Here is a 22,771-nt window from a genome sequence, read left to right on the forward strand (position 1 = left end):
CTTGAACAGTGTGAACATGACTTTTTGTGCATTTCAATGCATTTTTTTATTTCACAAAGCAGCCAAAACAACTTTGCACTACTTTTGCAAACTGAGTCTGATACAAACAGCAAAATTATGAATTGTAGCATGTGAGGTGTCATAAAATAACAAGACAGTATATGACAAAACTTTAACAACATCAGTAACGTTATATAATGGGCTAATTAACAACCCATACAATGAACAGGAATTACATTGAATATCTATTTAAAAAGATAAACAACTAAATACAGTACTTCACGGCATACTCCATACTCCATATATGGCCTGCATATTTTTGGGAATTACAAAATTTCCGGCAGCGCCTGAAGGCAACACCGAGTCGCAGTAGCTATGTTACTATGGTAACGACTGTTTACTTCACTGTTCCCTGTCAACCATAGTATGTCCTACTGACTATAACTCAGCAAGTTAGCTCAGCTAGTTAACCATAACATAGAAACCTTATTCGACCGTATTCAACATTACAGGAAAGTGTCAGAATTTAAAAAAAAATAGTGGCTTGAGTTGCAGTCGTTTATCTTCATCCATGAGCAGGTGAGCAAATGTTGCCTTACGCTAACGTTAGTTCACAAAACTATTCCAACGATAGCTAACTTTACCTGCTAATGTAAGCTATTAGCACCTAGCTAGCTAAGTACCCTGGTCAAAGACACCGTGATTGAACCGTCATTTATTGCAGTAGCACGAATGTTGCTCCAGCAGCTTCCATTGACTAAATAAAATACTTAGTTAAATACATCAAAGGGTACACACACAGTGTGCTACACTGTAGGGCCACATATTAACCTTGAATCCATATAGAAAAGTTAGAATTGTAAAACCCACGCTACTTAATTACCAAACAATAACAACGTTATTGATTTCACTGCTTTGATTTGATGTTCAGGTTACAGTGTTTGGGGAAATCCTCCACGGCTCCACAGAAACAGGTAAACACTGTTTTATTACACTCTAGTTTTATATTAAAAAAGCCTAATGTGTTTTTATTATAAATGTCATTGTTGATATGTAGTGTTGTTTGATAAATCACACATTGACCATACTTGAGCATTGCTACTGTACTGTATGAATATTAAAATAGTTTTGATCACTGTCCCTGGACTCAGTTGGCAGCAGAAGTTACCTCTGCTCATGCTGAGACGCACAAACCCAATGGTAAGACTTGGTAATTCAGACTTCACACTAGTCACTTATTTCCTTTTTCACGGCTGACATGAAAGACATACGTTTTTACTTGAGTTCCACCTTGTTCTTATGCTGCTCAGCAGCCTTTCATCAGAGGCTTACATTCTCATTATGTCCTAGACAACATGGGAAAAAACAAAGTCACTAATAAACCTCGGTAAGAAAAGTCCCATCTTAGCAAAAATACATTTCACATCATTTGTATCCAGTATTTTTATTGTTTCATTTCATTTTTGCAACCAGCAGGAGTCTTTCAGCCCAGCTGTGTCGTACTGTAAAGGTAGGTATTCTGGGAGAGACTACACCAAGACTGGATTGACAGAAACACGTTATGTGTCAAGACTGTAATTATTATTTTTTTTCCCTTCCTTAAGGTTTCTTGCCAGGCGACTCAGAAGTCTGGGTTTCCAAGTGGGGACGTGCTGGAAACAGAGGGTATGTGGTGGTGAACTCCCTGAGATTGAGGGAAAACTCATCTCATTAGTATTATTTTAAGTGTTTAACAATTATGCAGTGATAAGTTTGGTCCTGAACACTGTGGTGGAAGTTTTCCAATACAATTTACTATACTAATACCCAATTTGTACTAGTACTATCTATGTCCCGAGATGAGTCCCAATGAGCGTTGAAATAATGATCAAATGACAAATGAAATGTCCTTGCGGTATTTTATTTCTTTGCATGAAAGAGCCAGAAGTTTACAGAGTCACCGGGAGCCTGCAAAGTACTGAACTCCCGAGTCAGGCTGCTCACCCCTGCATATATGGGAGCCGGGGTGGCCAGGCTCAGTTCTGAGTTAGCGTCTCCTGACAATGAATGGGTGAAGGAGGGGGTATGAAGAACAAAAGGGGTGCATGACTATCAAAGAAGAAACAAAGGAGAGGAAGAAGACCAAAAGGTGGGTATGAGTCTCAGGTGGGGAGGAAGGACAAAGGTGAAGGGACACAAGGAGCATCTCCACACAGTGTAACTTAACATACAGAGACGAGGTTCTCGACCTTTAGAGTACACATCATAGTACATTTCATTCAAAACCTTTACACTATATACTTCCAACATACACCAATATAATTTTCCATTACAACACTCAGCAATTACAATTTCTCAATCGAAGGCATACTCAAAAGACCAGAATGCAATGTAACTCTTAGACATGTTAAAGGGGCTTAATTCTACATTCAGAGCATTACTATAGAAGAAAACTATAAAAGCCACCACCCTCCTGCACCACTGTCAGGTAAACACTGTTAGCTCTGTCATTACTTTTGCCGTTGTTCTGTTAGCTCTGTTGCAGCAGTCGGCTGCAAGACGCAGGCTCAGCCATCACCATGTTGAGAGCTGTTGAGAGGCAATAGAAATGCTCCCAAACTCGTATTAAGCACCTTTAAAGAGTGCAACTCTTGCTTCGTGATCCATGAAGAATTCCAATGGCTCTTTATCATTGAAATTTCTTTTGATCACTCTCCACGAGCATATGGATGTATGTGCCGGTACATGCTTTTTAAATTCGTCAAAAGTAATTCTGGGAAATGTAGTTGGTCACAAACCAAGTCACTAGCTGTGACGGATTTAAAAGACAGGCTGAGCACACCAATAGCAACCTTTGCTATCTATCTCAAAGTATCATGTTTTGTTGACAGCATCATATCAACAAGGGTTTCCTGGCTGAGTTAAATGTCTTGTATGTCTGTGGTTTCCCTTTAGAGTGCTCACCAAAGGAATCCATCAAGATAACACCAAGGTCTGTACTCTGAACTTACATAGTGGGAGATCAGACAAATAAAACAACACACAGTTTTAAATCTTAAATTTGATTTCAGGGTTGGAGAACACACACAGTCGACTGCAGTGCCTGATGACGAGCTGAAAATGAAAGACTTGAGGAATGTTGAGCCCCCAGACTCAAAAACAACAGGTATGTTGTTATAGAACTTAATACAAACAACTAAATGTAGCAAGAAAGAAACTAATGATTGTGCTAATGGTTTTCAGGAGGAGCAACACATTCTCCTCCACCAGCTGAGCCTCTCCAAACACATACGCCAAATAGGGAGGAAGACCAGACTGAGGATGAGGATGTGGATGAAGACATCAAGGCACCAGTGGAGCTGATAATGGAGGTAAAGTGACTGATCACCATCAATGATCGCACGCTTCATGCTCTGCTGAAAGGATTGGCTAAACTGCAACGACTTTTTTGTCTTATTTCAAAAGCCAGGAATCAATTGAAGCCCTGATTTTGGTTCAAAGATGTATATTTTATTTAACCTGGATATACCTAGGAGCACATTTTAATTGAAACTCAAGTAAAAATGTGTGGTTCCAGTTCCTCAGAGCTGTGATGGACAGAGACTTCCAGCTGGCCAGCAAACTGTGTCAGATGAGTATGTGTCCTGCATCCAGCAACTGTATGTCTGTCAGTCAATAAATCAGCCACCGGTGAACTCAGCCAATGCCCCCTCCTCTCTCCTCATTCCAGTTCTCATCTATGAACCAGACAATCCTGAGGCCTCTGAGTTTCTCCCGCTGATCCAGAGGAAGCTGTTGGAGGGTCAGAGTCCATCTGTTATTAAGAACGCAAACACTTATTCTTCATATTTCAACACACATCGTGATATTGTATCCTGCCTTTTCCATTAGAGCAAGAGGCAAAGCAGAATACTGACGAAGAAGAAGAAGAAGATGATGATGATGATGATGATGATGAAGATGATGACGTTGATGACTCTGGAAGCGATGAGGAATCATCTCAGAGTTCAAGCTCCTCCTCTTCATCTTGCTCCTCCTCCTCACCCTCAGATGATGATGAAGAAGAAAAGCAAGTGAACAGACACAAGCCTTGTCCTCCTTGTCACATTTCTCCCTGAATCTATTGTACCAAAACAACAGAGGCAATGACAGGCACTCTCACCAGATATCTCTGCTAATAGCACCTTGTTACCTACTAAATGTGTATTTATTTTAATCTCCAAAGCTTCTGTGTTTGTCTTTGTGCATTTTGAAGATGTTATGAGAACTATGTTTTTTTTTTTTAAACCTTTTTTTTTCACCTGCAAATAACATATTGTAGACAAAGCTTGATGGAAACATACATTTATACAATTTGGAATACAAAATATATAAAGCTAATCATGACATTTTTCCACTCCCTACTCAAAATACGAAAGTCTCTCATGTGAAATAATCAAACCTGCTCTCTGAATGGGCTTTCATGGCCTTTAACACTGTATTATTAAAAAGGAAGGACCATACGAAATTATCAATTATCAACTACTAATCCAATTTTGGCTACGGACAAATGATCAAAATTCTCAACGTTATCTTTACGTGTTTGTTATCAGGCATTATTACCAGCCGTTATACCGAGCACTCTGTAGTGAGTCTCAGAAACAGCTTTTTCCCAGGGCTTTTGGCCATGTGATGCCTTAAAATTAAACAATTTGTGCCCAATAATCTCAAGGCATGACCTCTGTGTGGACCTTAGTCTGACAACAGTTCAGACAAAGAGCAGTTTTTCCTTCTCAGACTTTCATTCTGAGGATTTTTAGATTCCAAAAGAGAAAAAATGTAAGTCTACATCCACAGGTGCTTCTCTCTGAGGCTGCATTTAGAAACAGCATTGCTTTGAGTTAAAATCAGATTTCAGCAGATGTAATGTTTACTATGCTCTTTATTTTAGCATGCTAACATTTACTTAAAAATAAAGAACAGCAGAGACTAACGGGAATTTCATTGGTTTTTCAGGTGTTTTGTCAAACCTTTAAGTGGTGGACAAATGTTGACATGATGATGGACTCCACCAATGTGGCTAAAACTAAGTGTAAATTGCTGCAATGGTCACAGTTCTTTGCAATGGCAACGGTACACATGCAAATATCTGCTGTTCTGACTATCGTGCTATGTTGATTTGAATGGCAATGTCCATTGTGCTCTCACTCTACTCCCTGGACATTGTTTTCTCCTTGGTCTCACCACTGCACTCTAAAGACATAACAAAAAGCACTCTGTAGAGATAAAGATCATTATTCCACTGGAGTGTTTGAAAGTTCCTAAAAGCTCATCTTAACAAGGCAGAGGAAATGGAAGTAAGAATGTGCACTGTTAAAGCTCTCACAGGGCTGGTACTGTATCAAATTTACTTTGCATAATTAGTCAGAATTTACATAGTCAAAATTTTAACCAGTAGGGAAACTATTTGAATGATATTGAAAAATGTTAAAAGAACTGGACTTAAACATTAGTTTCGCCAAGATGACAAGATTGTATCAGACCAGCCTGCAACTGATCACCTCTGAAATCATGAAAACTGGTTTAAAGATTTACCCCCAAGGTTTGAACTGAGAAGTCTGTTAGTGTGTTTCCATTTACCTCCTCCGAGTGGAAATGCCTTGAAAGTCTAAAATATTGTAATCGAAATGTCACAAAAACCTTTTTAACTTAGCTGAGGTGGATAAAGTTGATTTACTAATAAAAAATAAAATGCAACAATTGAAACAGATGTACATGAAACATCTGACCTCTTTGCCACAATGCTGAGAAGTCTAACCTTGCTCAATTTAATACATGAAACAAACGCATGATATATATCAATCAAGTTTTTCACCATCTGAGGTCACTTCGCCCTTTTAATTCCGCCATCTTGTTGTGCTCTCTTCTTTTTGAAGTGCTCTGCTCTGGAGAATAAGCACCACCAGCTGTTTATCTCAAAGAACCGACGCCTAATATTTGCCCAATGGACGGAAAAGCATGTTTAACTTGCATTCACTTTTGCATATTTTCCAGAAATTCAGTTAAAATTTTCACTACATTTTGATGTTAACTTGACTTATGTGACCAAGTGGCAGAGTCAGGTTCAGAGCACAGATGGTCACAAATGAGGCAAAACCGATCTCATCCAAGCCAGCAAAACAAGTTCCAACTGGTTCTGTTGGCGCTAACTTGTCTGGTCAAGGGACTTTTCAGATTATTGCAACATTTTATAAAACACAGTTTCAACACTGGAATAAGTGAGGTGTTGAAATCTTGACACTTTTAAATGAACACAAATAAAAGTATGATTAATTGTAGATATGTACAGTAAGACCAGTGAAGGGCTTTCTATGTGCACACTGTATCATCACTTTAAAGGTTACACAGCCTCACCCACACACACTCACACACACTCTCACACACACACACACACACACACACACACACACACACACACACACAGCTAATCCATCCTCATGGAACACCACCAGCCATTAGATTCTGAGTTATTATCACATGATGGCACGAGAAAAATAGGAGCTCCATCTGATGAAGGCTGCGTAATTTGCGATGACTGACTGAACATAATGGCTGGTCTCTTGCCATTCTGTGGACCAGGACGCAGGCAGAAAGATGACAATGAGTCAACGCCCTCCAGGCTGGATGCACTTTGATGCCTCGGGTGTTATTGTCCATGTAACGCTTATTTTTTTTTAAAAAAAAGGGTGCAGGTCAAAGATTATGATGCATGCAATGTTGTCATCTCATGAAGGTGGATATTACAGACAGTGCTTCTGTGGATGGATGCTCACTTTGTGCTTTCATAAGAACCCCCCCCCCCAACAGATCCATTCAAACTGAGTTGTATAAATTATGAACTGCTCTTCCTAAGACCCATAAGCTAACTGTGTTTGTCATCCCAAGGTCAACTGCTATGTAACCAACTCAGAAGAAAAAAAAGAAAAAAACATCTCACAACCACGTCTCCATCCTGTGACACCCACCCAACCACACCTGGAGACGCACAGAGGGGCGTCGGGCATACGTCACTGGTGCTTTATCCTTTTCGCTTTTTTAGGCTCCTTAAAGTGGATTGTGGCTGTCAGGGGGCACTCAGGGAAGCTTCATTAGTCGTCAGAGGGAGGCTGTGACTCATGCTTGCGTGAAGAGACCAATGGGCAGCCGGAGTCTGAGATATAAATAACGAATACAAAATATTCTTGAGGGAGAAAAAGGGTCACTTGCGCGCCGCTGGATGGGATTTTATGAGTGCGCTCTGCTGGTAATCCGCCATCACTGGACTGTTGCTTGTCGTGCCTTTGGTTGGTAATTGTAACATCTAGTTATAGTTTCTCTCGACTCGGCAACCTGTGCGCCCGTGAGCCGGTAAGACGCCTCCTCCTTTCATTTCATGCGCCCCTTAATGTGTTGATATGCTTCATATTTTTTTTCACACAGGCACACAGGTAACGTCGGAGTTGTTGTTTTTTTTGTTGAGGGGGAAACAATATGAAAATCTGTTATAATTTGTCGTGTCGTTTGAAAGAAATGAGTCGCGGATGAGTGACAGACAGAAGGGATCCATTAGTAGTCCAGTCTGTCTCTCATACCACGGTGACATTGAGTGATGGTGGTAGGGGATGTGCTTGTTCAAAGCGCAACTTAATTGAAATGTCGATTGCTGAGTCAATTGGTAAATGCCGTTGCATCTTATCAATATTTGCTCATCTTAGTCATTTTTTTTTTTGTGGTTTTTCCCTCATATGTCATCTTATTAATGGTAGGCTGAATGCATCTGTTTTCTTGTTTTCTTGTTTTTATTCCTTAGTTATAATGACAGACACACATCTCAGATTTTAACAGTCTGGTGCTGCTCTGATTAGGAAATATAAGAAAAAATGTATTTTTTTTCCCTCCAACGAGCCATTACAACGTACAAAAACAAAGGAAATGTATTTCTCGTATCTCCCTGACAACTTTTGAATTTTATCTTTAATATAGGTCCATTAATGTCAGTAGCCCTGTGAGTATTTAATGACCAATTCATTGCATGACATATTGAGCACTATCTCCAAGATGAATGTACCCATAGACATTATGTTTTCACCAAGACTATTTGTCCTGGTGCGCGTATTGCCTGTGCGTCGTGTGCAAATCTCTCCAAATTGCGCGGCTTGGTTCGTAGCCCAATCAGCTCTCCTTCAGGAATAAATCATTTCTTTTGGATCAAATTCTGTTCTATCAAATAAATGGATTGCAGTTAATAAATAAATATATATATATATATATGTATGTTTAGGTGTGATTTTTACAAGCTGACCTGGCCACTAACCCTGGACCTTTTTTTGTTTTTCAGTTGAATTATTTCCCAGCTGGAGATCAGATAACAGAGGACTGATGGCCACGTCTGAACCGAAAGCCTCTGGCGGGGAACAGGACCCCAACTCCGCCAATTTAAGACCTCCATCCACAAGTACGTCCCCACACTCCTCTCTGTGTCGATAACAGTCTGTGATCCGGCATCGATCCCCGAGGGTAGATTCTCGTTAAGGCTGTCCGTCTCCGGAGCGTCCAGGCTGCATGCGCTTTACAGAAACAGCCCACTGGAGCCGACATGGGGATTCTGTGCCTTGCTCAAAGACACTTATGCAGTGCGATCTATTGCCAACACGAAGGCTTAAACCAAGCCCCCCCCCCCCCCTCCCACACACGCACCTCTCTGTCTGCCTCCCCGTCCCTCTCTCTCCCCTCCTTCTCTGTCTGATAAAAGCGAGTCTAGCCCGGGCCATTTGCTGTGCGGGCTCCGTCGTTAATCATTCCGGTTAAAAACAGAGCCATCACAGCTGCCTGTCGCTGTCTGGCGGATCAGCGGTGCGCACCGAGCAGGCGACCTGGCGCAGAACAAAAGCGCCATTAAAGCATTGGTATTTTATCAAGATCCAAGAGCATTTTTACTGATAACATTTTGGAATAAAAATGCAGTTTCCGATCGAATATATATTCCTATATTTCCAACATTTCCCTCTTTTATTTTATTTTTTAGCATTAACGCATTCGTTGTCTGGGTTTAAAAAATCGTGTTTTTTCGAAGCATTTTGCAGGGGGGGAAAAAGAAAAGAAAAAAATATTTTAATGATAATTTATTTCTGTCATGATTCATCTTATCTCGTTTCCCAGCCAAGATGTTTCAGGCCCTCGAGGCTGTAAGCTGTATATATATATTAGTTGCTCTTGGAGACATATTTTTGCTGCTTCTCAAAAAAGTGGCTGAACATATTTCGGTAGGCGATACATTAACCTACGAGTTAATTAATCATTTTAAAGCCGTGGTCGCATGCACACAGTTGACTCCATAATAGTGCACTTGAGCAGCCATCTGCAGTGCAACGCGGGGGAAATCATTTCATGTTTTTGTCTTTGGCCAAATGTAAAAAGGAAATAAGCTGCAATTATTTGGCACCGGTGTTCAATTCAATTTCATATTTTCTCTTTTAATCGAACAAGTTATTTTATGATTCTTTTATGTGTTGCCCTTGGGTGTCGATAAACATGTCTCCAAACAAACTCGGACTTATTTCGAATGTGTGAATTTGTCCCGAGAAAAAGCCCATTTAAAAAAATAAGATGTTTGTTTTGTCTGATTTGCTCTTATACTGCTGCTGGATGTTACCATTATCTCTCTTCCACGCTTCATCTCACGCCTGGCGGCTGTGTGCCTGTGTCTGTGCGCGCGTGTGTGTGTGTGTGTGTGCGCGCGCGCGTGGCTGCCTGTGTGTATGCTTTGGCCTCGGCACCTCGGGCTGTTCTCTTGTCTCTCTCGATTGCTTCAGTAAATCTAAATATAAAATAGTTTTTGTTTTGAAAGTTTTACATCAGGTGTATGTATACAGCATTTTGATTTCCCGTCGGCTTCTGCTCCATCTCTGCTCACGCATGTCCAAGCTCGGGTGTGTGTGTGTGTGTGTGTGTGTGTGTGTGTGTGTGTGTGTGTGTGTGTGCGTGTAGCTGTGAGTGTGTATGCATGAGACGCACTATCTAGCCTGCTTATAAGCTTCTGCATCACGCCGGCTATGGACTTTCCGGCCAGAGACATTTCCAGCTCGCTCCAGTCACATACTGTGTTTCACTCAATTAATTCCTGCCCTCCTCCGTGAGCTCATTTCACGGGCGTTAATTCCACTCCGCCCCTTGGCTGGGTGTGCGAGCCGGCCACTGTCGGTGTCCATTGATTGAACTCAAATCGGGAATGTTATAAGACTCATCCCCTTATGATCAGTGGGTGTTGTGGTAAATAAATTTAAAAAAAAAAAAAAAAAAAAGGTGGACATAGTTTAGGTCAAACAAAGACCACGTTGAGCCAAACTTCTCAGACACAAATAGTTTAATGCTTAAATTAAAATATATTAAAAAAAACAACAACCTGAGAGTTCAGAGTCACGCACCCGGCCAGGAGCCGTCCGCATCACGCTTCCTTCCACTGTGCTCACTGTGCTCCACCAGCTTCACATGCATCATCCGCCATCCACGTTGTCTCCGCGGCCTGCACAACCTCAAACTCAAACGTTCATTTTGTTTTAGCCAACGAATATGCGTGGATGCACGGATGCACACGAAAACTGGGGATGAAGATTTGTGGTAAGTTTTTTTTGTTTTTGTTTTGGGCACGCAAAATCAACTCCTTCATCACATTTTGACATCTTGAAATAATGTAATTTTTGAAAGACCAAATTCTTTGGAGAATGAATGATAATAAGTCTCCATAATATTCCCAATGTGATATGCATTTTTCCCCCGATTCCTTTAAAATGTCACCATAGGGTAGCTATTATTCTTTTTTCTTTTTTTATCAAAAAAAAAAAACGCCGTTTGGAGGCCTGAAATAGGCCTTGATAAAGGCTGTTATAGAGCAGGAGCGTCCACGACTGTCACAGTGTGTTTCCATCTTCTAAAGGTCAGTGGACATTAGCCTGTAGGACTGATGATGAGAGCCCCGGATCACCGCCCCCGAACCCCCCATGTCTTTTCCATTTCACCGCCAAGAGAAAAACCATCGAGACAGGCCTGGAGATATATGTTATAAAGCCCAGAATAACCTGTATATACAGGAGTATTTTCAGTCTCCACTCACATTTTTCTTAGTAACAAAGAATGCTTTTTTTTTCTTCTTTGAAAGCGTCTGTCAATCTCCCTGATGGCCTTTATTAGCGGATGTGATCTTGCAGTCACCCTTTGAAGGAATTTGTTTCATTCAGTTCAGTGACTCAAAAATACAAAAAAAATGGATATGTTGCTCTTGCAGCTCTGCAAACGGGAAATGCATGTCATGTAAATATGATCCATTCAAACATGACATTAGGGCCTGTTGGCCCGTTTGTTGTGGCAAAAATCAATGAAGACCAAAGAATCGAACGCATTTGATATTACCATTTCTGAGAATGAGAAAAATCACCAATAGATTTTGATTGGTCTGAATGAGATATTAATGGACTGGAATAGAAATTGAATGGGAATATTTCTATATGGAGGCTATGGTAGTTAGATAGTCTCAGATATTGATTTCAAATATGTCACATACGATTTAATGAGCAATGTATTATGGAGTTTCCATTGAAAAATATAAGAGACAATATTTTTTATGGTTGCACATAACAAGGGTGTGTGACTTCACGTATTTTGCGCACGATTGTCCCACACGTGACCACATTATCCTGCAGATATGCAGAGCCTATATAATGATCAATCACAGAGTTCAAATCGTATAGCCCTATAGCATCCCTCATTAACCCCTCTTTATAGGGGGTGCATTTATTGGCTGTATGGGTCATCGCCGCGGGCTGCCCACTGAGCTGTTCAGTCTGAGGACTGGGTGCTTCTGGGTGATTCCTCACTGGGGTGGGGTTGTGATGTCACAGGGTTGGGGTGGCACCCAACCCACACGCAGACGCTGGTGGTCCCTCTTCTGTGTGTGTGTGTGTGTGTGTGTGTGTGTGTGTGTGTGTGTGTGTGTGTGTGTGTGTGTGTGTGTGTGTGTGTGTGTGTGTGTGTGTGTGTGTGTACATATATGGCCTACATAGGTTTGGCCTCCACCAGAAAAAAACATTTCTAATGAAAGAATCCAGGCGTTAGGAGCTGATTAACAGACAACACAGATATTTTCCAAAAAGCTGTATTACCACGTACACATTAATAGACTAAGTTTCACTGACATTCATTATTCTCTTTTTTTATTTAAATTTTTTTTGTATCTGTTTTGGTCCTATATTTCGTATTTTTTTCCCTTGTGTTTGGGATGGAGGTGTTCGGTGATAACTCCTGTCCTCCGCCGTGTAACACCCTAGGGTTCCTGCAGAAGAACAACAGCCTGGAGGAGAAAGGGAGGCTCGCGGGGCAGAAGAACCTGCTCTCGTGCGACAACAGTGACAGGGACGCGCGTTTCCGCCTCACCGAGACCGACTTCTCCAACCTGTTCGCCAGAGGTGAGAGACACGCTGCAATTGCGCTACGTAAAAAAAAATATTTCTTAAAAAAGCTCATTGCTCAAAACCATTTACGTGCTTTATTAAGGTTGTACGTAACGTGGTCACATCAGTCGTCGGCTCATTACTTTGAATTAAAGTGACTGTTGGCGACTTTGTCGAGATAAAGAGTTTTAAAAGCCTCACGGAGAAGCATACAATCATAGGCCTATCTTAGGTATTTTTAAGTTGCTTCTTTCGCTGTTGTTATATTTGTGCTGCCATATTGTTAGCCTTCTTACACCCAATGGAAGCCAACTTCTTGGACGACTAAAGTTAGAGGCATATTAATAAAATCTAGAAAAACCACTAAAAAGCTCATGGTTGGCTATAGCGTCAATTGGCTGCAAATTAAAACAGTAAAACAAAGTACAATTATTCTAATGTTGTTTTTCGTAAGGTGTCTTCAGCAAGGCTGTACCCCACCTGTTGAGACATGCAATGATTGTACTTCTCAGTATGACTTTATAGGCCTACTGATGGTTTGACTAGGCCTTACTGTAAGCCTTTAGCCTATTATAAAAAAAAAAATACCTTATTCGACCAAACAAAAATAATTATTAGACATAAGTCACCAACAGAATAAAAAATGATGACTATGTGCCCAAAGCTTTTTAAAGGATACTCAGTTAAATAGTGATGATTAACACACTCAGAGCCTGGCTCTATAAAGGTTGGGCTTCCAGTGACAGCCCAATTTAGCGAAAGCTAAATTTCCACCACCTTTTCTCTTCACCTCTTAGACTTGCTGCCAGCCAAAAATGGAGAGGAGCCCACCATACAGTTTTTGTTGGAGATGGTCGACATCCTCACCAACTACGTCAAGAAGACTTTCGACCGCTCCACCAAGGTGCTGGACTTCCACCACCCTCACCAGCTCCTGGAGGGCATGGAGGGATTCAACCTGGAGCTGTCCGACCAGCCCGAATCCCTGGAGCAGATCCTGGTGGACTGCAGGGACACACTCAAATATGGCGTCCGCACAGGTAGTGCCAGGACATCTTCAAGGTTGAGCTGTGCTATAGAGCTGTACCTGAGGAAATTATCGGGGGAGGTTAAATAATTCATATGGTGAAAAATATTATTTAAAATAGCAAGAGGACACAGAACGTGTTGAGATAAAAAGCAATTAACTTCTGCTGTCAGTTCAAAAATAGTATTTTTTACCTGCAGACAGAGATAAAGTCATAGATGTCATTATGCAAAGCAAAACCTAATGTCAGAATTTTACAGCCATTTTATGATATTTACCTCTCTGGTGGCATCTCCCATAATAATACTATATTATGATGATATTTAACTCTTCCATGTAAATTGGTGAATTCAACACAAACCATTAGAGAGGGAGCTGTTTGCCAGATAGTGTACAGCCTATTACGATGACTGCCTTATTTATTGTCCCCCTGGTAATTCAGTTGATATCCTCCTTTTCTTTCCCCTCGACTTATTAAAGCGAGTGTCGCCTGAGGGGATCTTAACACGGGCTGTTTCAAGCTGTTAAAAACGACAGCGCTCAAACTGTCCCTTGGGTTTTATATATCACGCAGGGTCTACTGTGCCTACAACTCAACCCCACTTTTCATTCGGAGACTTGGTGTGTTTTTTTTTTGTGCTCAATCTTGTGTAGTCCCACTCGAGGAGCTGTCCGCGGTGCTGAAATATGAAGCGGCTCTTTCTTTCCGCTCACTGTTAAGCAGCAATGTCTTTAATATTAGATTTATTCTTTGCATTTTCATATTTTTATTAAAAAGTGACTCAATATGACTCGTATTTGTTGTGTGGGCCACACAGCAGCACCTCCACAAGGTGCTTGTATCCATGACTGCATTTAGGCTCCAGGCCTATTGACGGTGGCTGTGTGTGCAAGCACCTTAGAGTCTAAATGGCTGTCATATAGCCTTGTTACCAATGTAATTATGTATACTGAGAAGTGCTATGTCAGATCCCTGAGGTTTCATGGTCAAATAACTGTGAATATTGAAATTAAGAACTGTTTCTTTATGGGGTTTTTAGTTTTATTTATTTTCCCAATCAGATGTAGGTGGTCAGCTTTAGCCTGCAGCACACTGTCGTTATTATATGTCTTCACAAAGCTAATGTACTGAGGACAAGGCAGATGTATCAGTGGCTGTCTTTCTTTATGCTTTCTTTTCATAAAAAGCATGATTCCCTCATAGAGGCAGTGAAGCCCTGTTAAAAGGGAGGCCATTCAGATGCTTATGTTTTTCATGTTTAGGTCACCCACGATTCTTCAACCAGTTGTCTTCTGGTCTGGACATCATCGGTCTGGCCGGGGAGTGGCTCACCTCCACTGCTAACACCAACATGTAAGATATATGCTCGCTCTGCTTGCATGCTTGTGCATGACACGGTTATCGGTCTATCTGTTCGGGGGAACACCTCTACATGTCATGACAGGACAACTGAGATTTCCAGTTTGTAGGCCACTGGAAATAGCCCCCAGTCATTATCATATATAGTCATGGTGGAAGTGCTCAAATTGTTCCTCTCAGCTGACACCACAATTGGTCACAACAGCCTCTGAGGGCAGTTATATAAAGTGTTTGGTTTGTCCTGCTGAGACTGTGTATTGACAGGCAGTAGGCTGCCACTGAGCTGTACTGTATATCGGAGGCAGCCCAGCCTCAGGGGTGGTTAGATTGCATATTGATCTCAGGTCACAGTTACATGGTGGCCCAGTCTGATAGAGGGCATGAACCACATCAACATTGCACACTCTCAACACACACACATGCTGTAAATAAGCTATAACTCTAGCATATTATAAAAAACATAACACTATCACAGAATTGAATACAGACACATGCACACACAGAGTAACACGCATAGACAAGAACAACTTTGCAAAGCCCAAAGTTTACAGCTTTGACCTTTTAAGTTGATATCCTCATTGGAGTTTATAACACTTTTATGCAGGGCTGCAACTAAAGACAATTTATTTATCATTTAGTGCCGAATATTTTCTGAAAAATGTGGTCAGTTATCCAGTTAAATAAAAAAAATTAAAATAGTGAAAACTGCCAGTCACAATTCCCAAAAACCTAAAAATATTCAATTTACCAATACCAGACAAAGGGAAATCCTTAGAATTAGTTAGAGTTATTTTTTTTCAATTGATCAAATAATTCTTCCAAGTCTACTCTTATGTATCTTAAGTAAAATCTGGGTATGACAACAAAACAAACAGCAAACCTCACCATGTCACATAAATATCTAAGTAAACTAAACTGCTATACAGACATCAGCACCTGCATAGTACAAAAAGACCACACAAGTTAAGTAGTGGGCAGAGGACAATTTACAACACTCATATTCAAAATCTTTCCTCCTCGGCCGGCTGCTAAAGAAAAGACCAATTTAAGGATAATAAACCAAACGCTAAAGGAAATCGAGACACTTAATTTATACCATTTCTCAAAACATTAGCTTAGGAAACCATCCCCTCTCAGGGGAAAAAAACTTTTCATCTCCTGGTTGGAAGAAGACACAGCCATTGACTTCACACACTGGCGCACACTTTCCTAATGACACGCAGACACACACACACACACACACACACACACACACACACACACACACACACACACACACACACACACACACACACACACACACACACACACACACACACACACACACACACACACACACACACACACACACACACACACACACACACACACACACACACACACACACACACACACACACACACACACACACACCAGCTATGGTGTGCTGTCCCAGATACAGCAGCTAGGGTTTCCAGTCCATTTGCTGCGGTCTCATTGTGAGCTGGTCTTAGCAGATAGGCCAGCTGGGCCCCACACTGACACACAATGTTCTCCGGCTGCACAGAAAACCATGTCACACGGCGGAAACTGGCTGCTGCAGCTCCCTGCGGAGTGCTCTCATTCTGGCTCCATTGTCCCTGTGGTTACAGACTGAGTCAGTGCTCCTTTGAGGGGCTGAGAGGGGAGGGGAGTGCGTTGGGGGGGGGGGTCAGAGGGTTAGTCACACAGACACGCACACACACATGCATCCATTCAAACACAGGCTCACACACATTGAATGCCCTTGATGACGATAATAAGGGCATTTAGGGGCTGTCCCTGGAGACGGGCAGGTGACTGAGGGGTAATTTTCACCCTGAAAAGACCGATGATTGGCTCTGATTGTGATAATGATCACCATTATTGTCATTACAGCGTAAAATGACTCATGAAGAGAAGGAGAATTTTAAAAAGGTGCCCTGCTTTTTTTCCCTTTTCTGCTGTGGATACATTTTAAGAAGAAATGAAAGGGATCCATCTAGGATATTAGGTATTTTTGTGTTCCCTATAAGGACCATAATTCCAATATATCAAAGAACATCATATTTCTGAAATTAGGGCCAGAGAGAGGCTGCAAAAAAAGACTTCTTTGTAGTTTTTTGCATTGCTGTACAGTTAAAGCCCAGCGGTCACAATCTAATCTGGGGTATTGACCAGAAGCTAATGTTGCAATAAACCGTGGGCGAGCCCTCATCGGGGAATAATTACTAAAGAAAAATGCCTTTTTCTACTCTATTTCTCCTTCCTTCTGTTTCTAATTCAATTTCCATCTATCCTCGACCATAGCATACACTCTTTATTTTATTTTATCCCTCATTCCCTGCTATTTCTTTTTGCTTTTTTGTTCTGTATGCTTTTCCTTGCTCTGCCTCCTTATCATCCCCTCCTCTTCCTTTGTTGTCACATTTTTCCCTCGGTGCATTGTTTCCATACAGCTCCCTCTGCTTACAGCCTTTATCCCTCCTCCTCTCTAACCAAGCTACGAAATCGCTTCTGTCCAATTGTTTAGATACCTACTTGTGAACGAAAAAGGGAGGAGTTGAAGTAGAGAGGAGATAGGATTGTTGCTCTAGATGTTAATGGTGGCGGTGTTGGTGGCTGATAAGGGTGGACGAGGGTTGTGTAACTGGCCTCATTAAAAGCGGGGTAAACAGGGATCAGTCCGAAGAGTGCGTGTGGGAGGCGATGAGATGGCCTGTCAGTTAGCAAAGAGAGCAAAAGCTCAGGCCTCACAGAGTTGGCTTTCCGCGACACATTTCATCTACTTTAGCTTCTCCGGCAGTGTTGCTCTTTTGTTGTCCATGGAGCTACGAGCCATTTTGTCTTTTGTAAGCCAACAGAGAAATCAGAAACACATCTACCATTTTTTTTGTTATGCTGTCTTCTGTATCTCACCTCTGTAATAATTCTTCCTGTGTTGTGAATATTACTTTTGGATATTTAATCTTTTTCCTTCTTTTAATGAAAGTATAAAATTAACAATTATCTCCCTCAATTTCTGAATTTTGGGGTCAACAGAGGCTGTTATCTCTTTAAAACACTCTCCCTGCCAGTCTTACACACACACACACACACACACACACACACACACACACACACACACACACACACACACACACACACACACACACACACACACACACACACACACACACACACATTTACGTCTTCTCAGCCATCAAATCAGCCCCATTCAGACTCGCCGCTGAGATTGGCAGCATTGACAGATAGCCATCACAGCTTTGTGTGCTTTAATTAAACCACTGAGTGATTTTAGAAAGCCTTTGAATATGAAAATGTTTGCTGCCCGACTCCTATCAGACGCTTTTTTTAATTAGCCCAGTCAGCACAAGCTCCAGTTTGTGCTCTGTGGATGGAATTATATCACGGCTAATGAAAAAACCAATGAGAGTGTGTTTGTGTGTGTGTGTGTGTGTGTTTTGAAGTTTCCGTATTTATGGTTTCTTTTCTGCAAGTGTGTGCATAAGAATCTTCTTTCATTCCTCATGCTAGATGTTAATGCCTGAGCCGTTACAGTAATGTTGAATGACGCGCTGTAGTGACACGTTTTGTGATATGATTGACAGGTTCACCTATGAGATCGCTCCAGTGTTTGTGTTGATGGAGCAGCTGACTCTGAAGAAAATGAGAGAGATGATTGGCTGGCCCAACGGAGAGGGAGATGGAATCTTTTCACCAGGTTGGACCATGAATAACTGATTGAGTGTTTTTTTTAAATGTTCATTTCAATTTTTTTCAATAATATAAGTTATCGAGCTGCTGTCCATGGTTCTGATGTGTCTGTCTCTTCTCTCTAGGGGGCGCTATTTCCAACATGTACAGTGTGATGATTGCACGGTACAAGTATTTCCCCGAGGTCAAGACCAAGGGCATGTCTGCTGCTCCTCGCCTTGTCCTCTTCACATCTGAACACGTAGGTGACACACACACACACACACACACACACACACACACACACACACACACACACACACACACACACACACACACACACACAAACACACAAACACACGCACACACTCTCTTTTAAGTATTCTAATAAAGCAGACGCTATGCTTCATTGGCTGTAGATTGAGGCCATTGAAGAAGTCCGGTAATAATCAGTAGGTCTATTTGAATCCAGGCAATGGCTAGTTTTATGGATTCCGTTTGCTTTTATCACATCTGCTTTTGTCTACAAAGCGTTGCACAGTTGACAACATGACAGAAAGCAAGCCAAAGCTTAAGTAGCAATTACCTCTCAAAATCTTCACTTTATTGTGTTACGCTATTATTTCAATGAAAGATGAATGTGTCCCTACAGAGTCACTACTCCATAAAGAAGGCTGGAGCTGCTCTGGGTTTTGGCTCTGAGAATGTGATCCTGCTGAGCACAGACGAGAGGTGGGGAATTCATTTCAGCAATTAATAAAGTAAATGTGTAAAATACTGTCTGTGAACAATGTCACGAAAAAAGAGAAAAAGATTACTCCCTGATTCTTGTATAACCTGTATCTCATGTTGTATGTGATGATAACATGGTGCCCGATGGTCTTTCAGGGGGAGAGTCATTCCTGCGGATCTGGAGGCCAAGATCCTTGATGCTAAACAGAAGGTCAGTATTATTGTTCCTTTTTCTCTCCCTTAGTTCGTTTCTCTCTTGTTTTCTTCTGGCTCTTCAACCCTCTAACTGTCATGTGTGTTGATTCTGCAGGGCTACGTGCCATTGTTTGTGAACGCCACAGCTGGTTCAACGGTGTACGGAGCATTCGACCCCATCAATGAGATCGCTGACATCTGTGAGAAGTATAACTTGTGGCTCCATGTTGATGTGAGTAGTCGACACTGGAGGGTTTTTTGTAGTATATAGGTTGTAATAGTAGTTATATATGTCCTTGGCTGCATACCCTTCTATAATAGTGCTGTCTCCTCAGGGGGCGTGGGGTGGTGGACTACTGATGTCCAGGAAGCATCGCCATAAGCTTAATGGAGTTGAGAGGTGAGTACATTGGGACAGATGGGTTGCTCTGCATTGTTATCTCAAGAACATTTTCTGTGGAAGTACCTCAGTGCATTAAGACATACTGTATATTAAACTTTGCAGGGCCAACTCTGTCACATGGAACCCGCACAAGATGATGGGAGTGCCTCTGCAGTGCTCTGCAATCCTGGTCAGAGAGAAGGTACAGTAAACACACAGAACTAAAATATTTCCATACGTTTTTTGGGCTGTTTAAACACAGGATTTTTTAAGGTTATATTTGTGTGCTGTGCCTTGTACCTGGAATATTGTTATATATTACATGTTCATATTAATGAAACCTTTTGGAGAACTTGCAGTCTGTGAAGGGTCTACATAGTGCTAACATGCCATTGGCATAAGAGCCGTGAAATAAAAAAGGTTAACAGTGTATGTGCTTTATGTGTGTCTCTAGGGAATCCTGTCAGGCTGTAACTCCATGTGTGCTGGCTACCTGTTCCAACCAGACAAACAGTACGACGTCACCTACGACACAGGGGACAAAGCAATCCAGTGTGGCCGACACGTCGACATCTTTAAGTTCTGGCTCATGTGGAAGGCCAAGGTGAATAAAAGCCAATATGATTTGTCATGGTGTTATCATAGCACATGCTTCAGCTTAATATTCATGTTTTTATTTGTTGTAATTAGTGCCTGACAGCCTTTTTTTCCTCTTGCAGGGCACCATAGGGTTTGAGCAGCACATTGACAGGTGTTTGGACCTGTCTCAGTACCTGTACAACAAGATCAAGAACCGGGAGGGATTTCAGATGGTGTTTGATGGAGTGGTGAGCTTTTCTAATATTCTACTCTATCAAGGGTATTTTAAATCACTAAGGAAAATTCAATATTATATCTTTGTCGGTTAATAAGCTATACTGGCATGACCGAAACTATTTAGGGCGGTTAACCAACAAGAAACAATCTCATATTAATTTAACAAACTGCAATCAACGTTATGTAAATGCTGTGTAATTGTAACTCTTCTCCGTGACACTGTTTCCCTTGCTTTATTTCCTCCAACTATATCAACTTAATTTTCTTTTGTGTGGTGTAAATGAAAAATAAAGTTCCAGAGGTGTGTGGATATTTTAACGGTGTGTTTATTTCTGTCTGCAGCCCCAGCACACCAACGTTTGTTTCTGGTACTTCCCACCCAGCCTGAGAGGCATGCCTGACGGTGAGGAGCGGCGAGAAAAACTCCATGGGGTAAGACGCCTGTCAATGTCTGTTTCCCTTTTATTTCATCACCGGTGGTCTGTGCAATGGACTACAGATGGAAATGGACTACGGATAGAAATGGACTACAGATGGAAATGAGCTTTCAGCTGTTTCTGGTGCAATAAATGTTCCATGCATTGTCCTTGTCAAATAAAAAATTACAATTAAAACGAAAAAGTGAAAGCATACATTTTATCACCTTTCATGTTTACCCTTCCTTTTTTATCCATACAACCAATGTATTATGTTTTCAGAAACACTATGTATAGCAGACTCCCATCGGGAATGCAATTAATCCTTAATTTGTCTTTTTTTCCCACCAGGTGGCACCAAAGATTAAGGCCATGATGATGGAGTCAGGAACCACCATGGTGGGCTACCAGCCTCAGGGCAAAAATGTCAACTTCTTCCGTATGGTCGTCTCCAACCTCGCAGCCACCCAGTCCGATATCGACTTCCTCATCGATGAGATTGAGAGGCTGGGTCAAGACCTGTAGACCCCTCAGCCATCGCTGCTCTAGTGGCCAGAGGGAGTCTTCTATCTGTTGTAATTCAAAGGCAAACGCAGCTGAGGTGAAACATTCACAGCGCTGCAGACAGAATAATGAAAGGACATGTTTTAGGTTCTTTCTATCCAGTCTTTCTTTGTCTGAAGCATTCTGAGTGTTTCTCCAAGCGGTGAGAGAGACTTTGAGTGTCATACTTGCTCGTCCCACATAGTTCCTCCTCTAGACAAAATATATAAGTACTAAGTATCTGAAGGCTCACGGTACAACAAACATGATCTAATGTATGTGTGTGCTGTGGAATCTTGTAATGTGTGTGTGTGTGTATTCAAGTTCCTTGTCCAATGTAGATTGTCTTTTAACGTCTGTATGTGTGCGTGCCTGAGAGTGTGTGTGTGTGTGTGTGTGTGTGTGTGTGTGTGTGTGTGTGTGTGTGTGTGTGTGTGTGTGTGTGTGTGTGTGTGTGTGTGTGTGGTCAAACACTGAAAGGCAGAAAAGCACAGATGAAAATATAACAAACTATCATAAAACTATTCTGCTGTATCATACATTTGCTACGCAAAATTGAATCATTGGTGCTTTCAGCTGTGCAAATATTTAGTCTTAGTGCACAGACCTAAACCAGTGTCCGCGGCCCTGATGCAGTGTGTGTGTGTGTGTGTGTGTGTGCAGGTGTGCGTGTGGCACATTTGAGTGTATCCTGTCATGTATTTAAAGCTAGCATTGTGTTGAAAATAAGCTTATTATGACCTAATGTGCACACCATGGTACCAAGCGTGTTAAGCTGAGAGGTTTTAGATAATCTCCAGCAACTGATATACAGTCTGCAATATTTTCCCTCGTAGAAGTTTAAGATTAAGATTTAAAATGTCTACAGCTATCCCAAGTCTGTGACAACTTTTAACGCTGGCTCGTTGTCTGTTTCATGCAATCATGTGATACCCGTATGTGTTTATAGCATTGTTAAAATATGAATATTTGATTATATAAGAATTAATATTTATTGCATTTCCACTGTTTGCAGATTCAGGTATTTTATTGTAAATGTATCTTTATGTGTATTACATGGTTTTACACTTGTAAATGTAATCACAGGAACTAGAGTAAAGTTTATTTATAGTGATTTTGTGAGCCAAAGAAAGCAAATCGGGAACAGAGCAATCCATTGTCCTTCAT

At 41.4% G+C, this 22,771-nt stretch overlaps 2 protein-coding genes across 3 annotated transcripts; both read left to right on the forward strand.

Moving 5' to 3' along the window:
* Window positions 1-427: 427 nt before the first annotated feature.
* On the forward strand, window positions 428-4,138 carry erich2 (glutamate-rich 2). Of its 2 annotated transcripts, none has more exons than XM_054625202.1 (12): window positions 428-579; window positions 932-974; window positions 1,152-1,200; window positions 1,351-1,387; window positions 1,474-1,510; window positions 1,605-1,665; window positions 2,935-2,971; window positions 3,051-3,145; window positions 3,223-3,350; window positions 3,557-3,614; window positions 3,710-3,781; window positions 3,871-4,138. In XM_054625202.1, exons 1-12 carry the CDS (start codon window positions 572-574, stop codon window positions 4,095-4,097), a joined length of 852 nt encoding a protein of 283 aa, XP_054481177.1. In that variant the 5' UTR covers window positions 428-571; the 3' UTR covers window positions 4,098-4,138. The 2 variants fall into 2 exon arrangements, with proteins under 2 accessions (XP_054481177.1, XP_054481186.1); XM_054625211.1 differs by having other exon boundaries at window positions 1,477-1,510.
* A 4,238-nt stretch (window positions 4,139-8,376) lies between these two features.
* LOC129113062 (glutamate decarboxylase 1-like) lies at window positions 8,377-21,586 on the forward strand. The gene is made up of 16 exons (XM_054625189.1): window positions 8,377-8,452; window positions 10,558-10,614; window positions 12,318-12,455; window positions 13,238-13,480; window positions 14,731-14,821; window positions 18,436-18,548; window positions 18,667-18,782; window positions 19,173-19,252; window positions 19,409-19,463; window positions 19,563-19,679; window positions 19,783-19,847; window positions 19,953-20,031; window positions 20,284-20,433; window positions 20,549-20,656; window positions 20,988-21,077; window positions 21,413-21,586. The coding sequence occupies exons 1-16, from the start codon at window positions 8,377-8,379 to the stop codon at window positions 21,584-21,586; spliced, it is 1,752 nt and encodes a 583-aa protein (XP_054481164.1).
* The last annotated feature ends 1,185 nt before the right edge of the window (window positions 21,587-22,771 follow it).

Source organism: Anoplopoma fimbria, chromosome 3, assembly GCF_027596085.1.
Source record: "Anoplopoma fimbria isolate UVic2021 breed Golden Eagle Sablefish chromosome 3, Afim_UVic_2022, whole genome shotgun sequence".
NCBI classification, from domain to species: domain Eukaryota; kingdom Metazoa; phylum Chordata; class Actinopteri; order Perciformes; family Anoplopomatidae; genus Anoplopoma; species Anoplopoma fimbria.